At 24.9% G+C, this 19264-nt stretch overlaps 3 protein-coding genes across 3 annotated transcripts; 1 reads left to right on the forward strand and 2 right to left on the reverse strand.

The window, feature by feature from the left end:
- The first annotated feature begins 491 nt into the window (after positions 1-491).
- On the forward strand, positions 492-1433 carry LOC114195173 (uncharacterized protein At4g26485-like). The gene is made up of 4 exons (XM_028085564.2): positions 492-633; positions 726-924; positions 1006-1349; positions 1429-1433. The coding sequence occupies exons 1-4, from the start codon at positions 492-494 to the stop codon at positions 1431-1433; spliced, it is 690 nt and encodes a 229-aa protein (XP_027941365.2).
- An 835-nt stretch (positions 1434-2268) lies between these two features.
- Positions 2269-5578, reverse strand: LOC114195174 (putative pectinesterase 10). Its single transcript, XM_028085565.2, has 5 exons — positions 5355-5578; positions 4039-4198; positions 3725-3952; positions 2688-2926; positions 2269-2532 (listed from the first exon to the last, which is right to left on the reverse strand). Exons 1-5 carry the CDS (start codon positions 5576-5578, stop codon positions 2364-2366), a joined length of 1020 nt encoding a protein of 339 aa, XP_027941366.1. The 3' UTR covers positions 2269-2363.
- Positions 5579-9977: 4399 nt separating this feature from the next.
- LOC114195175 (putative pectinesterase 55) lies at positions 9978-11707 on the reverse strand. Its single transcript, XM_028085566.2, has 5 exons — positions 11484-11707; positions 11116-11275; positions 10813-11034; positions 10294-10535; positions 9978-10143 (listed from the first exon to the last, which is right to left on the reverse strand). The coding sequence occupies exons 1-5, from the start codon at positions 11705-11707 to the stop codon at positions 9978-9980; spliced, it is 1014 nt and encodes a 337-aa protein (XP_027941367.2).
- Between the last annotated feature and the right edge of the window lie 7557 nt (positions 11708-19264).

Genomic DNA, 19264 nt, shown 5'->3' on the forward strand with positions numbered 1-19264 from the left:
GTCATAAACTTAAGAAGAAAGAGTAAGCATCAATGACAAATTTTGTGGTGCATTGTTTTATCCGTAGCCTCTAAAACAAACTTCAGTTATATTGCATGGACCCATGCCCAAAGTCTACACATATATGAATTCAATTAAAATTACTAAACCAAGAATGCACCACACTTTTTCTCGTTCTCCCTTATGAAATGGGATTAGTGCGCGAAATTCGATGCATTGAGTAATTGGAAAAGGTAAGTTGCATGCGCATATTGTTGGGAATAACACTTATGATTGAAAATACTCAGTAAACTAATCAATTGCAGTCAGAAAATGTTATGGAGACTCTTCAGTTCTCAAACACTACAATGAGGCAGATGAAAAGCTTTGGAATGCATCCCTCAAATTCAAAAGTTATCCAATTAAAGTTCATCTCACAATTGAAAACGTAAATCTTCCCTATATATAGCAGCTCGAGTAGATGTTTATTTTCATTGCCAATAGTTACCAAAATGGAAGAGAAAACGATAAAACACTACAGTAGCTCCCAGAAGATACTCCTCGTAGGAGAGGGAGATTTCTCTTTTTCTCTTTCTTTGGCCAAGGCATTTGGCTCTGCTTCTAACATGGTAGCAACTTCACTTGACTCCAAAGGTGTTTGAAGGATGTTTTTTCTTTTATTTCAAACTGTTTTACTTTTGATGTCTTTGTTTTCTGATTCTAACTTTCTTGTTGAAATGTTTTAGGTATTTTATTATGGAAATACCCGAGGGTTTCATTAAAGTTGATGGAATTAGAGGATCTTGGTTGCACCATTCTGCATGAAGTGGATGTTCATACTATGAGTGAACACCCGCTCCTCAAAACCAAATGTTTTGACCGAATCATTTTCAATTTTCCACATGCCGGATTTACCTATCGTGAGCATAAACTGTGTCAGATTGAGTAAGTTTTTATGTACAGTAAAATCGTTAAATAGAAACTTTTGATAATTGCAGATTTTGAAATATCTATATTTGAATTCAGGCTACATCAGAAGTTGGTATCTGGATTTTTTAAGAGTGCAAAAAAGATGATAACTCAAAATGGAGAAATTCATGTGACACACAAGAATGGTAATCCTTATAATAAGTGGGAAGTAGTAGAATTGGCAGTTGATGAAAATTTGCAATTGGTTGAGAAGGTTCGTTTTCGTAAACGGGATTATCTGGGCTATGTTAATAAGAGAGAATCTGGGAATAGATGCGACAAAACTTTCGCTGTTGGTGATTGCAGCACCTTCAAATTTTCCCATGCTTCTCAAGATAATTGTTCGCTTATTGGTTTGGAAGACTTATTTTCTTTGGTTGAGAAATTTCCAATTGGGCGAAGTATTTGGATATGCACGTACCTTCATTTGATGTATTTTTTTTTGTCAAATTATTGTTAATAGCTATTTGTCTTGTTTAGTGTGAGTCACACTCTCTTAAAAGGGTTAGCTATTAAGAGTTGTCACTGTAAAATACAAAATCCGAAGAATGGAAATTAAACTTCATTAGTTAAATTTTAGTTAATTTTTTTGTAAAATTTGTGTATATATTTGGTCCGAGGAATGAAATTAGTTATTATAAATTTTCATTTGGAATTTGTTATAATTAATTAAAAACTAATATCTCCAATTTTAGTTACTTTTTTTCCTAATTTTAATATGTAGAAATTAAAATGTATTGTGTTGGAAGACAGTTAAAAGTATAACCGTATAAACTACATCAGTAAATTTGTCTAGATCGTTGAACTAAAAAAACGATTAAACTAAATTTATAGTTATTACCGTATAATTGCTTCAAGCAAGTGATTTATTCAGACAAAGAATGCTTCATGTAATACCTAACCTTTTGTAATAACTTTTATTAATATCATTATTGTTTGCAAATCATGTACTGCACATTTAATAACTTTTACTTCCATCATATTTTTTGAACTTACTAACTAATTTTAAATATTTAGAATAAATTATATATATAAAAGATTGAAAGCTAATATAAATATTTTTGATGTTCTATTTATAAAAATTTATTATACTTTTTTATAATATATTTTTAACACTCGTAATTAATGAAGATTAAATGACATTCCCGTCTATAATATATTTTTAACACTCGTAATTAATTTGACGACTTTTTTGGGTAAAACAATAAAATTTTCATTGACTTGTATACATTGTATTCACTTCGTCTTTAATTGATATGTAATCTTCAACCGTTAATATTTTAAAAGTATAAAAGATATAAAAATCATAGAATACTCACTTTTATTTATATATGAAACACAAAATATGGTTCATATTGCAAATTGCTATATTATCATTTAAGCATACATAGATTAACAATGAGTAATAAAATAAATTAGGAGGATTGTATTGGTAAGTTGTCAACCCATCCATCCTTATTAATAAAAGATGCTAAAGAAAATTCTTCCATTTCTGAAGCATTTAGGGTTTTCATCCATGGAACACGCTTCGAGGTGTCAGCTCCTGCTCCTTCACAATCAACTTCAGCATAAGTGATTCCACTCCTGCAACAATTTAATCACAAATCAATAAAAAAATCAAGAACAAATACTTAATATTATATAAAATATCATTACATACCCAAAAGAACTATTTTTTTTAAACCATGGAATATATAATAACAACAGTTTTTCATAACCCACGTATCATTTAAACTTACTCATTGCCTGCATAATGCCAAGCATTCCATCCTTGAGGAGTTACAATATCAGAAAAATATGTTTTATGAAATATGACTCTTGAATAGGCTTTCCATGCTCTTCCTAAATTCACTTTACCATTCCCTATAAGGGAACCTCCTTCAAAAACAAAACCATCTGGATCATCTGGTGAAGTTCGTCCCTGAGCTGTCACATACCCTGCTGAATGAAATCTTCCAATAACATTTATCCAACAGTTCTGCACATTATAAAAACACAACATCAAAAAAATGAATGTTTTGATTATAAGATTATCCACTACCATATATGTAAAATGAATTTAAAAATAAGAGTTAAACATGTTTTTAAATTGAAATTCGTTTATGTCCGAAACTTTGATAAATTTTGGTCATCAGACTTTAAAAACGAGTGGATGTAATCCTTTTAATACAATTACGTTAAATATTTTTGACGTGTCAAACATATTTTATGCTAGTATTCGAGTTGTTTAGACTGTTTGACATGACGTTCTCACTTCAATATCTGTAGGAAAATATGTGTTTTACACGTAAAAAAAAATTAATGTAATTAGGTTAAAAATGCTATATTTATTTATTTTTTAAAGTTTAGGACCAAAATGTATTAAAGTTTCGAACAAAGAAAAATTCTAATTTCGTGTGAAAGTTGAGAGACTAAAAACATACTTAACCATAAAAATAATTAATGTAAGTTACCTAATAGTCCTTTTAATACAATTACGTAAAATTTTTTGACGTGTCAAACATATTTTATACTAGTATTTAAGTTGTTTACACCGTTTGACACAACGTTCTCACTTGAATATCAATTGAAAAATGTGTTTTACCCGTACAATATATATATATATATATATATATATATATATATATATAATTAGGTTAAAAATGCTATATTTATTTATTTTTTAAAATTTAGGACCAAAATGTATTAAAATTTCGAATAAACATGAATTTCAATTTCTGTCAAAGTTACGAGACTAAAAACATACTTTAACTATAAAATAATTAATGTAATTTACCTCATAGAAAGATTGCCCACTACCATATATAAAGTCGATTTCACCTTCAATGTAACAATCTTTGAAGTAATGACGTCCCCAATGATCATACAGAGTGTCTTGATAACCTAAAAAACTACAATTATAGAAGAAATATTTATCTCCATGCAGTCTTGCTGCATTTGCTTGTTCGATTTTGCTTCCCACGTTGTAAGATTTGTATCTTTTATTCACCAAATTATATGAGTTCTGCAGATACATAACATTATATCAGAGACTAAAGAATATTGAAGAACTATGAAAATATTTGTTGTGTAGTTTATTTATGCGTTCACCTTGAAAGTAATGCCACTTGCAACCACATTGGATGCTAAAGAAGTAAACGTAGCGTTATGGTTTATTGATCTGTGGTCTGCGTAACTTATGGTTGTTGTCGAATTACCCTCTCCTTCTAAAATTATACATGATTTTTCTCTCGGAATAGTAACCCTTTCTCTGAATAATTATAATATGAACATGGTTATATGATTATAGAAATGTCATGAGAGAAAAAAATCACAGTAATTTATCTATTAATACAAGAAGGAAAAAAACTGAGATATTCAAATATATTGCATATATTAGAGCCATACTATTAAACCTGAGAAACCTGCCAGATTATATATTTACATTCTTAAAGTTATATGATATAAAAAAATTAATTTTTAAAATAATTTTATTTTAAATTTAATTTGAAAAAAAGTGGTGTAGCAAGTCAATCCTTTTCGACTTAGTTTTTACCCACCAATTTTGACATATTATGTGCACTAACTATTCATTTAAATTTGTATTTATTTAAATTCACATCCTCTCTAAATCTGTATTTAGAAAAAGAAAATTTTCAGATAAATAATTTTATGACTTTATTTTCATAAAAATCATGTAAAGTTATTTGATGACTATTTTCAATTCGTTCTCATGTAGTTGTCAATTGACCATTGTGATAGATGTGACGAATGGTGAAAAATACAACCTTAGCTTGATTTAACTGATCAGATGATAAATGAGGAAAATCTTTCAACTCACTTATAATATCTCATATAACTCACTCATAAATGAATCTTTCAACATGAGTCCTTTTATAACATATCTTATGTAATTCATATATCTCATATTTTCAAAATTTCTACAAATTTTCGACAATCATAATATTTAATTCAGTAATTATATGACCCATAATATTCCATATTACAATAACTCATAAAACTTTATAAGTTCGCATCCCAATAAAATCTACATCAAACGTCTAAGATTAAAATACAAACTTAAAGCAAATGTTTACTGTATTGTTTAAAACAAACTAATGAGTTAAAAATTTCAATTCTAACCTAAATAATTTAACCTATGAGTCATAATCTACTTTGTAACTTATGTAAGTTAATGGATTAAGTCAACACAAAATCTTGGTACGAGGCATATTGTTGGAGAGATTTTTCCACTCTTTTTTCATAATGGTATCCTAATCTTATTTATTCAAGGTAAAACCAAATTAAATGTAGCTATATACAAAAAGATTATGCCATGCATGAAAAACATTCATTGTATTTTCATAACAAAATTCTTGTTATCGTTGATTAAATTTTGATGTTATAAGAGTATGATTTGAACTTACATGTATAAGCCTGCTTGAATATGAATCTTGATCCATTGGTCATTGTTAATTTTTACAGAATCAATGGCTTCTTGAATTGTACTAAATGTTGCGTCGCCTTCTTTACCAACAATGATAGTTTCTGTAACATGATTTCCACCACAGTCTGTGGCTTTACCAACACAAAAGAAACAACTAATCAACAAGATTGGAAGAAAACTCATCATTCTAGAGAACGATTCCATGATAAAATGTTGAAAGCATAAACTTCCCTTTTAATACCAAAAAAAAAAAAAAAACGTGGCCAAAACTATTTCACTTTTCTTTTTGACTTAAAGAGAATGTTTAATTCATTAATTACTACTTCAAATTATTTTCAATATTTTAATTTAATTTCCCCTCACAATTAATAATTCTCCTAATAAAATGTTAACTATCACAGTGCATTTATATGAAAGAAGACAATGGATCAATGAATATGGGCTGTTACAATAATTAAAAGAAAACAATGTTCACTAAATACATTTATTACTTTATTCAACAAACGTGGCTATTGAAAAAGTCTAAATGCTGCTAATTCCACTATTTCAATCTTTTATCTAAATCTATATCACTACACATTTATTTTATTTTATTTTTTAAAATATTTACGTTTACTTTTATAATTATAACAAAAATAATTTTATTATTTTTACCATAAAAAAATAAATGTCATGCGCAAGAACAAGTGTTTCTACTAATTTTAATGAAATGTTTAATTATTTTCATTTTAGATTTATTGGATACCTTTATATAAATTTTAATTATTATAATTAAGAGTATATAACATTTGAAAAATGATAGTAAATTTATAAATTAAAATTTTAACTATGTGGTTCTTGATTTTTAAAACTAACTAAGTCAGACAACATTAAATCAAAATGAATAGAATTCACATTATACTAAGTTGAATGGAGTCACATTTAACATACTCAAGTCAATTCCACACAAATTTGTATATAAGATGAGAGTGAGATTCATATTCAAGCTTGTTATTGTATACAATACTTTGCTAATAAATTAATGATAAATTGAAAATATTAGTCAACTATAGATTATTACATTAAGACATTAATAGATTAATAAATTAATATTCATTGATTTATAAATTAATAGATTAAAACAATCAATAGATTATTAAATTAAAAAAATTCAAGAACAAAATAAAACTTAAAAATTAAAATGATTTTTTTAAAATTGAAAATTAGAACAATACAAAATTCATAAATTTAAGATATTAATAAATTAACATTAATAAAATAATAAATTAATAAAAAATATAATTGAAATTGAAAAAGGAAAGTAATTAAAGAAATTAATATATTTATAAATTAATACATTATTAAACTAACAAATTGAAAAATAAGAAATTGATAAATTTAAAAAAAAATTAAATTAACAAATTCAATAATTAACAAATTCAGAAATTAATAAATTAAAAAAATTGATTGATTAAAAAGTTGATGAATTAAAAAATTTATATATTAACAGATTAAAAAATTAATGCATTAAGAAAAACAAATTAATGAAATATAATTTCACATATTGATAAATAAAAAAATATATTAACTAATAGATAAGTTATAAAATTGATAAATGAACAAATATAAATTATGTAATTGATATATTAACAAAGTGATATATTAAAAAATTAATAATTTTAAAAATAAACAACTTAATATATCTATAAATTAATTTATTAAAAAATAATACTTTATAGAAAATTAATCGATAAAATATTGATAATTAACATTATCAATTCAAATATTAATTTATAAAATATAAATTATTGATAATGAAAATAGTTTTTATTATAAATAAAAAGTTATAATTGATTTTTAAATCGATAATTAAATTTTTTTTTATTTTAAATTGATCACTAATATTAGTTAATAAAATTTTGATTAAAATAAATTGATTTTTTAATTATTTAAATATATTTGTAGTTATTAAAATTTATTATTATTTAAGAATTTTTTATAATGATAAAAAAATGATAGTTATTTGTAAAATTACTTGCATTGTTGCCTGTCTAAGTCAATGTGACTCAGTACTAAGAGTGGCAAGAAACGTTTATCAGTTTTGATATGTTAAAACAAACAACTATTAATTAAGAAAATTCAGAAAAGAAAGAAGACATATCTAAATACTACTAGATTAATTAATTATTTCAAATTATAAATTGAAAATTATAACAATTATACCTTTATCAGAAGAAGAAGTAAATGTTTACACTAAAAGTTTTACAAGGTTAAAATCAAATTTAATTAATTTTGTTAAATTAAGAAATTTGAATCATGTAGTTTAATTTCCTGTCACAATGGATATACTTCTTCATCTTTTATCTCTTATAATTGGAGTTGTTTAAATGTGATTATTATTTGACTTGTTATATATGTACCTTAGTTCTTCTGTCAACATCATCGGAATTAACTCAGTGAATAGCTAACTTAGTTTCGAAGTGATGATTTTGTATACCTACTAACATGACAAATAGCTACATATATATTTATAACCAAGAGAAAATTTAACTCAATTTATTTTTTAATTTATTAATCACAATGGAAAGTCTTTCAAAAAAGTGAAGAATATTCGTCATGGGAAAATTTGAAGTGTTAAAATCCTCTGTCAAATAAAAATTATTGATAATTAAAATAATTTTTAAATATGTCAATATAATGAATCGATATTTAAATTTGTGATTAACATTAATTATTAAAATTTTAGCTATTAAAGAAATTGATTTCTATTTATCTATTGCATATGACCTTAAATAACATTTATTTCTTTATATTTTCATTTTTATTACTTTTACTTGAATTTTCATTTATTAAATTTATATTTGTATTAATTATAACTAGTAAGTATTTTTGTATTCACGTGCATTATACTTGACCTTTTCCTAGGCATTTATTAAAATTATTAAAATATTTTTTAAAACTATTCATTATTTTACAAAATAAAAATAATAACAGTAACGAAATGTTTAAAATATTAGTTATGATTAAAATTCAATAATTAAAAATCAATACCATATATCACTATATTAACTAGACAAAACACATGGCACATATATAATTACATTTTTTTATAATAATGAAAAATAATAAAATTATTATTATAAAATTAAGTAACTTTGGTAAAGTTATTATAAATAGTTTTTATTTATTTTGTAGACAACTAAAAAAAACAGTTAAATTTAAAGAAACAGTCATTTAAAAAATAAAATTAATAAAATAATTATTTTAAGAAAAATAAAATATTTGTTTAAAGCGTAAATCTGGAAAAGATATCAAATAGACGAGTCCTTTTATATATAGGTATAGACAAATCTATAAATATTAAATTTTTGGATTATTAATTATTTATACACCTTGCACTTGTTACTCTCTTATTTTAAATTGGTATTAAACGTTATTTAGTTATTTGGAAAGTATTATTGTCAAAATTTAAAATATGACATGTGTCAAATTGTTTAAAAGATGTTACATGTCAAAAATTTAAAAGATGTCACGTATTAATCAAGAAAAATATCAAAACAAAAGATGACAGATTTTGACATTTGACAATTTTTCAAACTCCACTAATGTCAACTTAACAATAATAACTACATAACATTTTTTTTTTTATTAAAAAAACTTAACTAAATGAAAAAAACTTATAAAACCCAAAACAAATCATAGTCTAAATAGGAGAACCAAGTTATTAGTTAAGCAAGATGGTTAATATTGCATACAACTATATTTCTTTGTTGATTTTACAAAAGTTATCGTAGTGTTCCTTTATGTGAATAGTATTATTGAAATTAGTTTGAAGAGATGGATTAAGATGTGAAATGGTGTTTGTTTTAGAAGATGAGCACAGAAAAACACAGAAAGAATTGAAAAAAGATATTACAATTTGATCTCACCACAAATACAAAGATTTGCATAAATATATCGGTTTTTACCCTTTTCTCCTCATATTTTATTATCGTATTATACATTTTTAATAATTATTATTAATAATACATATAATAATCATTAATAATTAAAATATTGATAACTATAACTATGTAGAATAATTAAAATATTATTACAAATATAATGATTAATATATTAATATATAATAACTTATAATATATATAAAATGATTATTATTATTATTAATTAATAAAAGTATATAATAATTAATAATAATTATAATATTGTTAAAAACTAATAATATATGTAATTATTATTAATATATATATAATAATAATTAATATATACAAATATAATTAAAATATTCTTAAATTTTAATATTTTTAATTTATTCAATTATAATTTTATTAAATTTTTATTATGAAGGATATTTTGGTAAATGTAAAAATTTATCTATTATAATTTTTTTAATCTATCACATCAATCAAATCACTCACTAACTTTTATAAAATTTATCTCTAAATTCACTCATTTTATTTTCTAAATCTACTATAAAAACATACATATTCATCCCCTAAAATTCATACAAATCTATTTTCACACCCTCTTCTTAATTCATTTAACCGACGAGCACAGCGTAATGAACACTCAACCCATAGAGTCATGCAAGAATCTCAACCCAATATAGAAAAAACAAAATAAATTAAGACACTGTTGGTAAGTTGTCAAACCATCCGTCGCTATTGATAAAAGACTCAAAAGATAACTCATTCAAGTCTGAAGAACGTAGTTTCTTCATCCACGGAACACGCTTGGAAGTATCAGCTCCTGGTCCCTTACAATCAACTTCAGCATAAGTGGTCGTGCTCCTACAATAGTTTAATAAAGAAAATTAACCAAACATATAATAAAAATCACCTAAAATATAAACCAAAAGTACTCTTTTTTTTCTTTAATACAAACATGAAATAATATAATTCTCAAAGTCTTTTGTAAGAGATGTATCTATTTAAACTTACGGATTATTAGCGGCTGACCAAGCAACCCAACCTTGAGGAGTTACAATGTCAGAAAAATATGTATTACGAAATATGACTCTTGAATAGGGTTTCCATGCTCTTCCTAAATTCACTTTACCATTCCCTTTAATCAAACCTCCTTCGAATACAAAACCACTACGATCATCTGCTGATTCTCTTCCCTGAGCTGTCACAAAACCTGGTAAATTTCGATTTCTCCCGACAGCATTGATCAAACAGTTCTACAAACATAAAAAAATGTTTCAGTATTTTACTTTGAAAATAGATTTAAAAAAAAAAAAGTTAATGTAACTATTAGGTTTTATAGAAGAGATTTTACTGACGAGATGCAACCTCAATGAGACATGAGCTCAATCACATAAGAAATTGACACCACTCTCAACTTAAAACCTTAAAACAATAGATTTATGGATCTTTATCCTTATATTGTATTCCACTTTCTCATTTTTACCCAATATAAAACTTAGACTCACGTTTGAGTTCCTATCGGTAACTTACCTGATAGTAGGATTGTGAGTAACCATATATAAAGTCCACTTCACCCTGAATGTAACAATCTCTAAACACATGACGTCCCTGAATATCATATAAAGTGTCTTGATAACCTACAAAACTACACTTATGCATGAAATATTTATCTCCATATAGTTTTGCCGCATTTGCTGGTTCGATTCTGCTTCCCAAATCGCAAGGTTTATCGGTGGCCACATTATATGAGTTCTGTAAATGCAAACCAATAGGTTAGTAATAGTGATAAAGAATATAGAAGAATCATGAAAATGGTTGTTCTATCATATTTACCTTGAAAGTAATGCCACTTGCAATCACATTGGGTGCGAAAGAAAGAAATGTAGCATTCTTGTTTATCGACTGGTGGTCCTTGTGATCAATGGTTGTTCTTGCGCTACCCTCTCCTTCTAAAATAATGCAAGGCTTGTTTTTCGGAATAACAATACTTTCTCTGCACAGTTACAATCAACAAAACAATTCAACATAAAAAAATTATGTTTGATTAAAGCATGCAAGAAATTCAGTTATTAAATGATTCTATTACGTTAAGAATTGAATTTATCTGATTCATTCTTCCAAAATCGACTTGTAAGGTGAAATTTGTACCTATTTATGATCTATGAATCGTTTGATGGTATAAGAATATGATTTAAACTTACATGTACAAGCCTGCTTTGATATGAATCTTCACCCATTGATCATTGTTATTTCTGACAGAATTAATGGCCTCTTGAATTCTACTAAATGCTGCGTCCCCTTCTTTACCCACAATGATGGTTTGTTTAACATGATTTCCACCACAGTCTGTGGCTTTACCAACACAAAAGAAACAACTAATCAACAAGATTGGAAGAAGACTCATTGTTCGAGCAAACAATTCCATAGTAGAGTATCTGTTGAATAATGTTTTTGTGTAAACTAAACATGTCACTTCTTTCTTTTATAACTTCAAGAAAACAAAAAGGGTTTGTTTAATTAATTATTATTTAAAATAATTCAAGTATTCTACATTAATTTCAATTCATAATTAATCACTTTGCCAATAAAATATTAAATATCATAGTGCACATTTCCTTGAGAGAAGGCCGTGGATCAATGGGCAACAAGTCAAAAGTAATTAAGTGAAATATTAATTAACTTTTAAGTTTTTCATAAAATTCAGAATTAAATGTTTAATAATTTTTTTGGGTATATTAAGTACACAATAAAAAATATATATTTTTAATTAAGTCATTATTATTAAATTTTTTTACACTAAAAAAAATTCTTAAGTAATAATCAATTATTTTGATAAAAAAGTTTTGGTACATAATATTTAGTTACCAATTTTCATTGGTAACCAAAATATTGGTAGCTAAATTTTAGAAACCAATTTAAAGATCAATTATAATTTTTCACTCAATAATAACCAATAAATTTTTATTTTAGTAAATTAGTATCTAAATTAGTTGCTATAGTGGTTAACAACTTTTGGTCACTAAGATTTGTTGTTAATGAAAAATTTGCTTATAGTGTTGTTGATCAAATGACATAGTTATTAAATGGCTAACACAAATCTTATGTTTCATCATAATAACTTATAGTCAAATGTTATTTTATAATTTTAAAATTATATAATTTTATAATTATAACTTTTTAATTATTTAAATATTTAATAATTTTTTATAGTATATTAAGTACTCAATAAATATATATTTTTAATTAGCCATTATTATTAAAATTTTCTATTAATCAAATGACATACATATTAACTTATAATCAAATGTTATTTAATAATTTTAAAATGTTATAACTTTTTAATTATTTAAATATTTAATAGTTTTTTGCGGTCTATTAAATACTCAATAAAAATATATATTTTTTAAATAAGTCATTACTATTAAAATTTTCTATTAATCAAATGACATAGTTATTAAATGGCTAACATAAATCTTATGTTTCATCATATTAACTTGTTATCAAATGTTATTTCACAATTTTAAAATTTTAAAATTATATAATTTTATAATTTATAACTTTTTAATTATTTAAATATTTAATAACATTTTATGATATATTAAATACTCAATAAAAATATATATTTTTTAAATAAGTCATTACTATTAAATTTTTCTATTAATCAAATGACATAGTTATTAAATGGCTAACATAAATCTTATGTTTCATCATATTAACTTGTTATCAAATGTTATTTCACAATTTGAAAATTTGAAAATTATATAATTATATAATTTTATAATTTATAACTTTTTAATTATTTAAATATTTAATAACATTTTATGATATATTAAGTACTCAATAAAAATATATATTTTTCAATTAAGTCATTACTATTAAATTTTTCTATTAATCAAATGATATAGATATTTTTTAATTAAGTCATTACTATTAAATTTTTCTATTAATCAAATGATACAGCTATTAAATGGGTAACATAAATCTTATGTTTCATCATATTAACTCATAGTCAAATGTTATTTAATAATTTTAAAATTTTATAAAATTAATTATTTAAATATTTAATAATTTTTTGTGGTACATTAAGTACTTAATAAAATTATATATTTTTTATAAAATCATTATTATTAAATTTAAGAAATATTTGTTTAGGAATACACATTGGGAGTCATTCATATATATACATATATATATATATATATATATATATATATTTTGATTAGACGACTCTAGCAATATACATCAGACTAATATTTTCATAAATAAATTTTATGAGTTTATTAATACACATTAGACAAGTTTATTGATTCACTTATTAGATGAATATTGGAATATACATTAAACGGGTATGTTTATATATTGATTAGAAGAGTTTAGCGAAGAACACTAGATGGGTCTAACCATATACATTAGATGAGTCTACCCACACATTGATTAGAAGAATATAGCAAAAATTATTAGATGAGTCATTTCATACATTGATTAGATGAGTCTAAGAATATACATTAGATGAGTATGTCCATACATTGATCAGATAAGTCTTGCAACCAACATTAGACGACTTTGTCCATATATTGATTACATGAGTCTAGCAATACATTAGATAAGTCTATTCATACATATATTAGATGATTATCAATACACATTAGACGAATCTATCCATTCTCTAATTAGACGAGTCTTGCAATATGCATTAGATGAGTCTATCTATATACTGATTAGAGAAGTTTATCGATACACATTAGACAAGTCTAACTTTACATATTAAATGGGTTTGTCAATGCATTGATTAAAAGAGTCTAACAATACATATTAGACTAGTATGTTCATACACTGATTTGTATTTTTAGTGAGTGTACTCTATATATATTGGCGTGACTTTTATATTTTTAGAAAGTCTACTCTATATTTTTGGACATGTTTTATCCTCTAAACTTTTACAAAGTTTACTATTTATATTTTTAAATACATATCGATTTTCTAAACATATAAATCATTTTCAAATAGATTCTATTCAAAAAATTATACACTTAAAAATATTTATTATTTCTTTTCTTAACCTTTAAATCTACTTTAATAAACACACAAACATACATCAATATGTGTGTAAACACGAGTTTAAAATCGGTTGTTTTATAAAAAAACTTGTTACATGTCAAAATTTGAAATGTGACATGTGTTAAATTGTTTAGAAAATGTCACATGTAAAGATTTGAAAGGTTTCATATATCATTCATGTGTCAAATTAGAAAGATCTAAAGATGAAAAATGATTTAAATTTTGACACATAACAATTTTTCAGATGTCACTAAAGCCAATCTAACATAAATGCATACATTTAATTTACTTTTTTATTTTAAAAAATATATATATGAAAACCAAAATAAATCATATATATCTAAATATAAAGACTGTTAGGAATCCAAGTGTGAGTCTAAGTCTCACATTGACCTGAGCACCATATAAGGATCAAAGCCCATAAATCCATTGCCTTAAGGTTTTGGGTTGAGAGTGGTGTCAGTGTCTTATGTGGTTGGGCTCAAGTCTCATTGGTGTTGTATTTCCCCAGTGATACCCTCTCCTTTATAAACTTGACAAAAGACAAACTTATTAATTAGGTCTTATTGAAAAGTATACAAGATGATTACAAAGTACTGTATATCTTCGTTGAATTTGCAAAGATTAACCATCACTCAACCAATACAGTGATAGAAGAACCTCAACCCAATATAGAAAAAACAAAATAAATTAAGATATTATTGGTAATTTGTCAACCCATCGATCACTATTGATAAAAGACGCAAACGAAAACTCATACAATTCTGAAGAACTTAGATTCTTCATCCATGGAACACGCTTGGAAGTATCAGCTCCTGGTCCCTTACAATCAACTTCAGCATAAGTGGTCGTGCTCCTACAATAGTTTAATAAAAAATAATAATCAAACATATAAAAAAATACTCGAAATATAAACCAAAAGTACTTTTTTTGAATACAAATATGAAATAATATAATTCTCAAAGTCTTTTTTTTATAAGGGATGTATCTATTTAAACTTACGGATCGTTAGCAGCTCTCCAAGCAACCCATCCTTGAGGAGTTATTTCAGAAAAATATGTTTTTTTAAATATGACTCTTGAATAGGGTTCCCATGCCCTTCCTAAATTTACTTCACCATTCCCTTTAATGGAACATCCTTCGAATACAAAACCACTAGGATCGTCTGCTGAACTTCTTCCCTGAGCTGTCACAAAACCTGGTAGATTTGGAAATCTCCCCACAGCATTGATCACACAGCTCTACAAATAAAAAAGACATAAAAAAATGTTTCAGTATTTTATTTTGAAAATAGATTTAAAAAAAAAAGGTTAAATATATTTTTTGTCCTTCAACTTTTAGTAAAAATTGGAATTAATCTATCTTTGAAATCTTGAACCAATTTAGTCCACCACTCTCGTAAATACGAGGATTTAGTTCTTTTAATCAAATTTAATAAGTTTATTTAACGTTTCAAACTCATTTCATTACAGAATTTTAGTTTATTTACACTGTTTGACATATGTTTACTTTGATATTAACCGAGAAAATCGTTTGAAACGTTAACTAAACTTAAAAAAATTTAGTTTAAAAAACTAAATCTAAGCATTTTTGGAACTAAATTAGTTTAAGATTTTTGAGAAGAACTAATTCTAATTTTTACTAAAAGGACACATACATATTTAACCCTAGAAAAACAACTAATGTATCTTACCTTATAATAGGATTGTGCGTAACCATATATAAAGTCCACCTCACCCTGAATGTAACAATCTTTAAAGTAATGACGTCCCAAAAGATCACATAAAGTGTCTTGATAACCGATAAAACTACACCTTTGGAAGAAATATTTATCTCCATAAAGTTTTGCCGCATTTGCCGGTTCGATTTTGCTTCCCCCACGGTTAGATTTATTTTCTGTAGTGGCCACATTATACGAGTTCTGTAAATGCAAACTACTAAATTAGTTATAAAGAATATCGAAGAATTGTGGAAATGGTTTTTTTATGATTTATTTATATGTTCACCTTGAAAGTAATGTCACTTGCAATCACATTGTGTGGGAAAGAAAGGAATGTAGCATTATTGTTTATCGACTGGTGGTCCCAGTGACTAATGGTTGTTTTTCGGCTACCCTCTCCTTCTAAAATTATGCAAGGCTTCTCTATAGGAATAACAACACTTTCTCTGCACAGTTACAATCAATTAAAACACATCAACAAATTAAATATGTTGTTTTCTAAATGTATCTTTATGAATCACCGGTGCACTAAGGACTTTTGGTCCCGATTATTTTCATCATTTTGCTTCGATTTTAAAACCGAGACAGATTGGTGTGTCTTTTGGTCTCGGTTATTACCCAAGGTCATAAAAACACTTTTTTATCTCAATTGCAGAGGAACTGAAGTCATAGAGGCACTTTATTGTCTTGGGTCTGCGAGAACCGTAACCATTGCTACTTTTAAAATCAGTCAACATCATTGGAATGGTGGAGAATGTTTCTGATGTAGCCAAAACTTTTGAATATAGTTTTTTGGTAGTTTTATAAATTGGATGAAATGAGTGTGAGTATTCATATCCTTATCAAAATTAGAAATGTATAGGTATAAAAAAAATTATGCTTGATCAAAGTATGCATGAAACATTAATTTCATATTCATAACAGAAGTCTTGTTTGTTGATTAAACATTTGATGTTATAAGAATATGATTTGAACTCACATGTACAAGCCTGCTTTTATGTGAATTTTGACCCATTGATCATTGTTAGTTTTTACAGAATCAATGGCAGCTTGAATTGTACGGAATGCAGCTTGCCCATATTTACCAACAATGATGGTTTCTGTAACATGATTTCCACCACAGTCTGTGGCTTTACCAACACTAAAGAAACAACTAATGAACAAGATGGGAAGAAGACTCATCTTTCTAGACAAAGTATCTGTTGAATAATGTACTTTGTAAACATAAACATATCACTCATTCCTTTTATAATAACCTCAAGAAAACAAAAAACGTTTATGTAATAAATGATTACTTAAAATAATTCAAGTCTTCTAAATAAATTTTCATTCATAATTAATAACTTTCCCAATAAAATATTGAATATCATAAATATAATGTACTGATACTTCAACTTAAATTATGTATTTGTATCTAACTATCTAACACGTTTAATATACTTTATTGATTAGATATATAATATATCAAAGTACTGATATTTTTATAATGATAATAATTTTTAGTTTTATATTGACAATTTTAATATATATAATTTTAATTTGAATTCATATCATAACAATTATATATTTATCATATTTCTAAAAGTTGTTGTACATTTTTTAAAATCATAAATCACATAATATTTTATCATTTTCAAAATAAACATTAATATATCGGATACATGTCTATCCGATATAACGGTGGATCAATATACAACGTGACAAAAGTGCTTAAATGAAGAATTAAAAAAAGTTTCAAAAAGTCAGACAAATTTAAAAACTTTTAATTAACTTCCTAATTTTTTTTTGTTTCACTGAATACTCATTAAATATATATTTTTGAGTATTTAATTTTTTTATTATGAAATTATGTATTTATAAAATGGAAAAATTAAAAAAATTGTAAAATTATACAAAATTATAAAATGAAAATGTAACATGACTGAGAATTTAGTAAGATCACAAAATAATAAAAACAGAGTGCATTTCTTTAAAACAAGACAGCGGATCAATGGACAACGGGACAAAAGTAATTAAATGAATAGAATGAATTAAATACTTTTACTTGTTTGATTCATTGAAGTGTTACTTGGAAAAATCTAAATGTCACTTAATAGACTCTTTACAGACCTTTTAATTATATTTTTGGAAAATGTTTGCATATTTTCATTTTCATTTCACCTCTTTTATTTAGTTCTCCATTATTTATATATTTTTAAAATATTAATATAGCATATATAGCTTAAAGGATAACATTAGTAATATACATCGTTCTTTCGTTACAATCAACCATTATGTTCCAATGAATCATCACTAAATGAATGAATGGTTTCGAGTAATAACTTACAATTATTGAAATATTTGCTGTAAAAAGATATTGCAATTATGTTTTTTAAAACGAGAACACACGAATAAAATAAATTTAAAAAAATATAAATTTATATACAATCTATCACTTTCATTTTTTGCGTGAAACCTACTTTATATACACCATACAGAAGTGTATTTTAGATTCATTTATATAAATTTTTACTCTAGAATCTTGTTCCAGAGGGAGTGAAAATTCGTTTATGATGGTTTTTGTGAGGTAACCGCTGGTGCTGAAGGTGTAAGTGTTCTTGGCAGCAGCAGGATAATGCTAAGGAGTTGTCGTTACAACTCTCACAAACAAAAAAAAAATTATTAATAAATTTAAAAAAATTGTACCAAATATAATATACCACAATGTATTTTCTTATTATTTTGTCATTTTCTAGTTCTAATACCACAATGTATTATTTTTATTCATTAAATCAATATTAACATTATATACTAGAACAACTAATTCTTACATATATATCTTAATATCATTTTAGTTAAATTGTTACTTTAGAAAGTATGTATATCTGAGATCAAATGGTTAAAAATGTTTTTTGTGTGTTATATATATATATATTTATACATAATGATTATTCTTTATGATTGTGGTTTTTTTCATATTTAAAGTTTTTACATTATATTTTAATTTTGTGTTTTCTATATTAATCTTATTTTTCTGTTGTTAGAGTGACTTTTAAGAATAAAAACGGTAACGTTTTTTATTGATAATGTGCATTTTTTCCCACACAAATCTTACCCTCTCCTAAAGTAATAAAGTAGAAATATAAACAAACTACCATCTAGAAATAACAATTCAGTCATAATCTAATTACGATACATAAACAAACAAAAAACAATAAATACATT

Source organism: Vigna unguiculata, chromosome 8 (genome assembly GCF_037176805.1).
Source record: "Vigna unguiculata cultivar grain cowpea cultivar isolate G323 ecotype 2 chromosome 8, ASM3717680v1, whole genome shotgun sequence".
Lineage (NCBI taxonomy): Eukaryota > Viridiplantae > Streptophyta > Magnoliopsida > Fabales > Fabaceae > Vigna > Vigna unguiculata.

Coding starts and splice junctions, on each gene's coding strand:
- LOC114195174 (XM_028085565.2), bottom strand. CDS start 5,578: ATGGAATCGTTCTCTAGAATGATGAGTTTTCTTCCAATCTTGTTGATT. Junction 4,199..5,354: donor ATTCAAGCAGGCTTATACAT/GTAAGTTCAAAT, acceptor ATAATTATTCAG/AGAAAGGGTTACTATTCCGA. Junction 2,533..2,687: donor TGGCATTATGCAGGCAATGA/GTAAGTTTAAAT, acceptor AAATTGTTGCAG/GAGTGGAATCACTTATGCTG.
- LOC114195175 (XM_028085566.2), bottom strand. CDS start 11,707: ATGGAATTGTTTGCTCGAACAATGAGTCTTCTTCCAATCTTGTTGATT. Junction 11,035..11,115: donor CAAGTGGCATTACTTTCAAG/GTAAATATGATA, acceptor TTGCATTTACAG/AACTCATATAATGTGGCCAC. Junction 10,536..10,812: donor ACTCACAATCCTACTATCAG/GTAAGTTACCGA, acceptor TTATGTTTGTAG/AACTGTTTGATCAATGCTGT.
- LOC114195173 (XM_028085564.2), top strand. CDS start 492: ATGGAAGAGAAAACGATAAAACACTACAGTAGCTCCCAGAAGATACTC. Junction 634..725: donor AACTTCACTTGACTCCAAAG/GTGTTTGAAGGA, acceptor GAAATGTTTTAG/GTATTTTATTATGGAAATAC. Junction 925..1,005: donor CATAAACTGTGTCAGATTGA/GTAAGTTTTTAT, acceptor ATTTGAATTCAG/GCTACATCAGAAGTTGGTAT.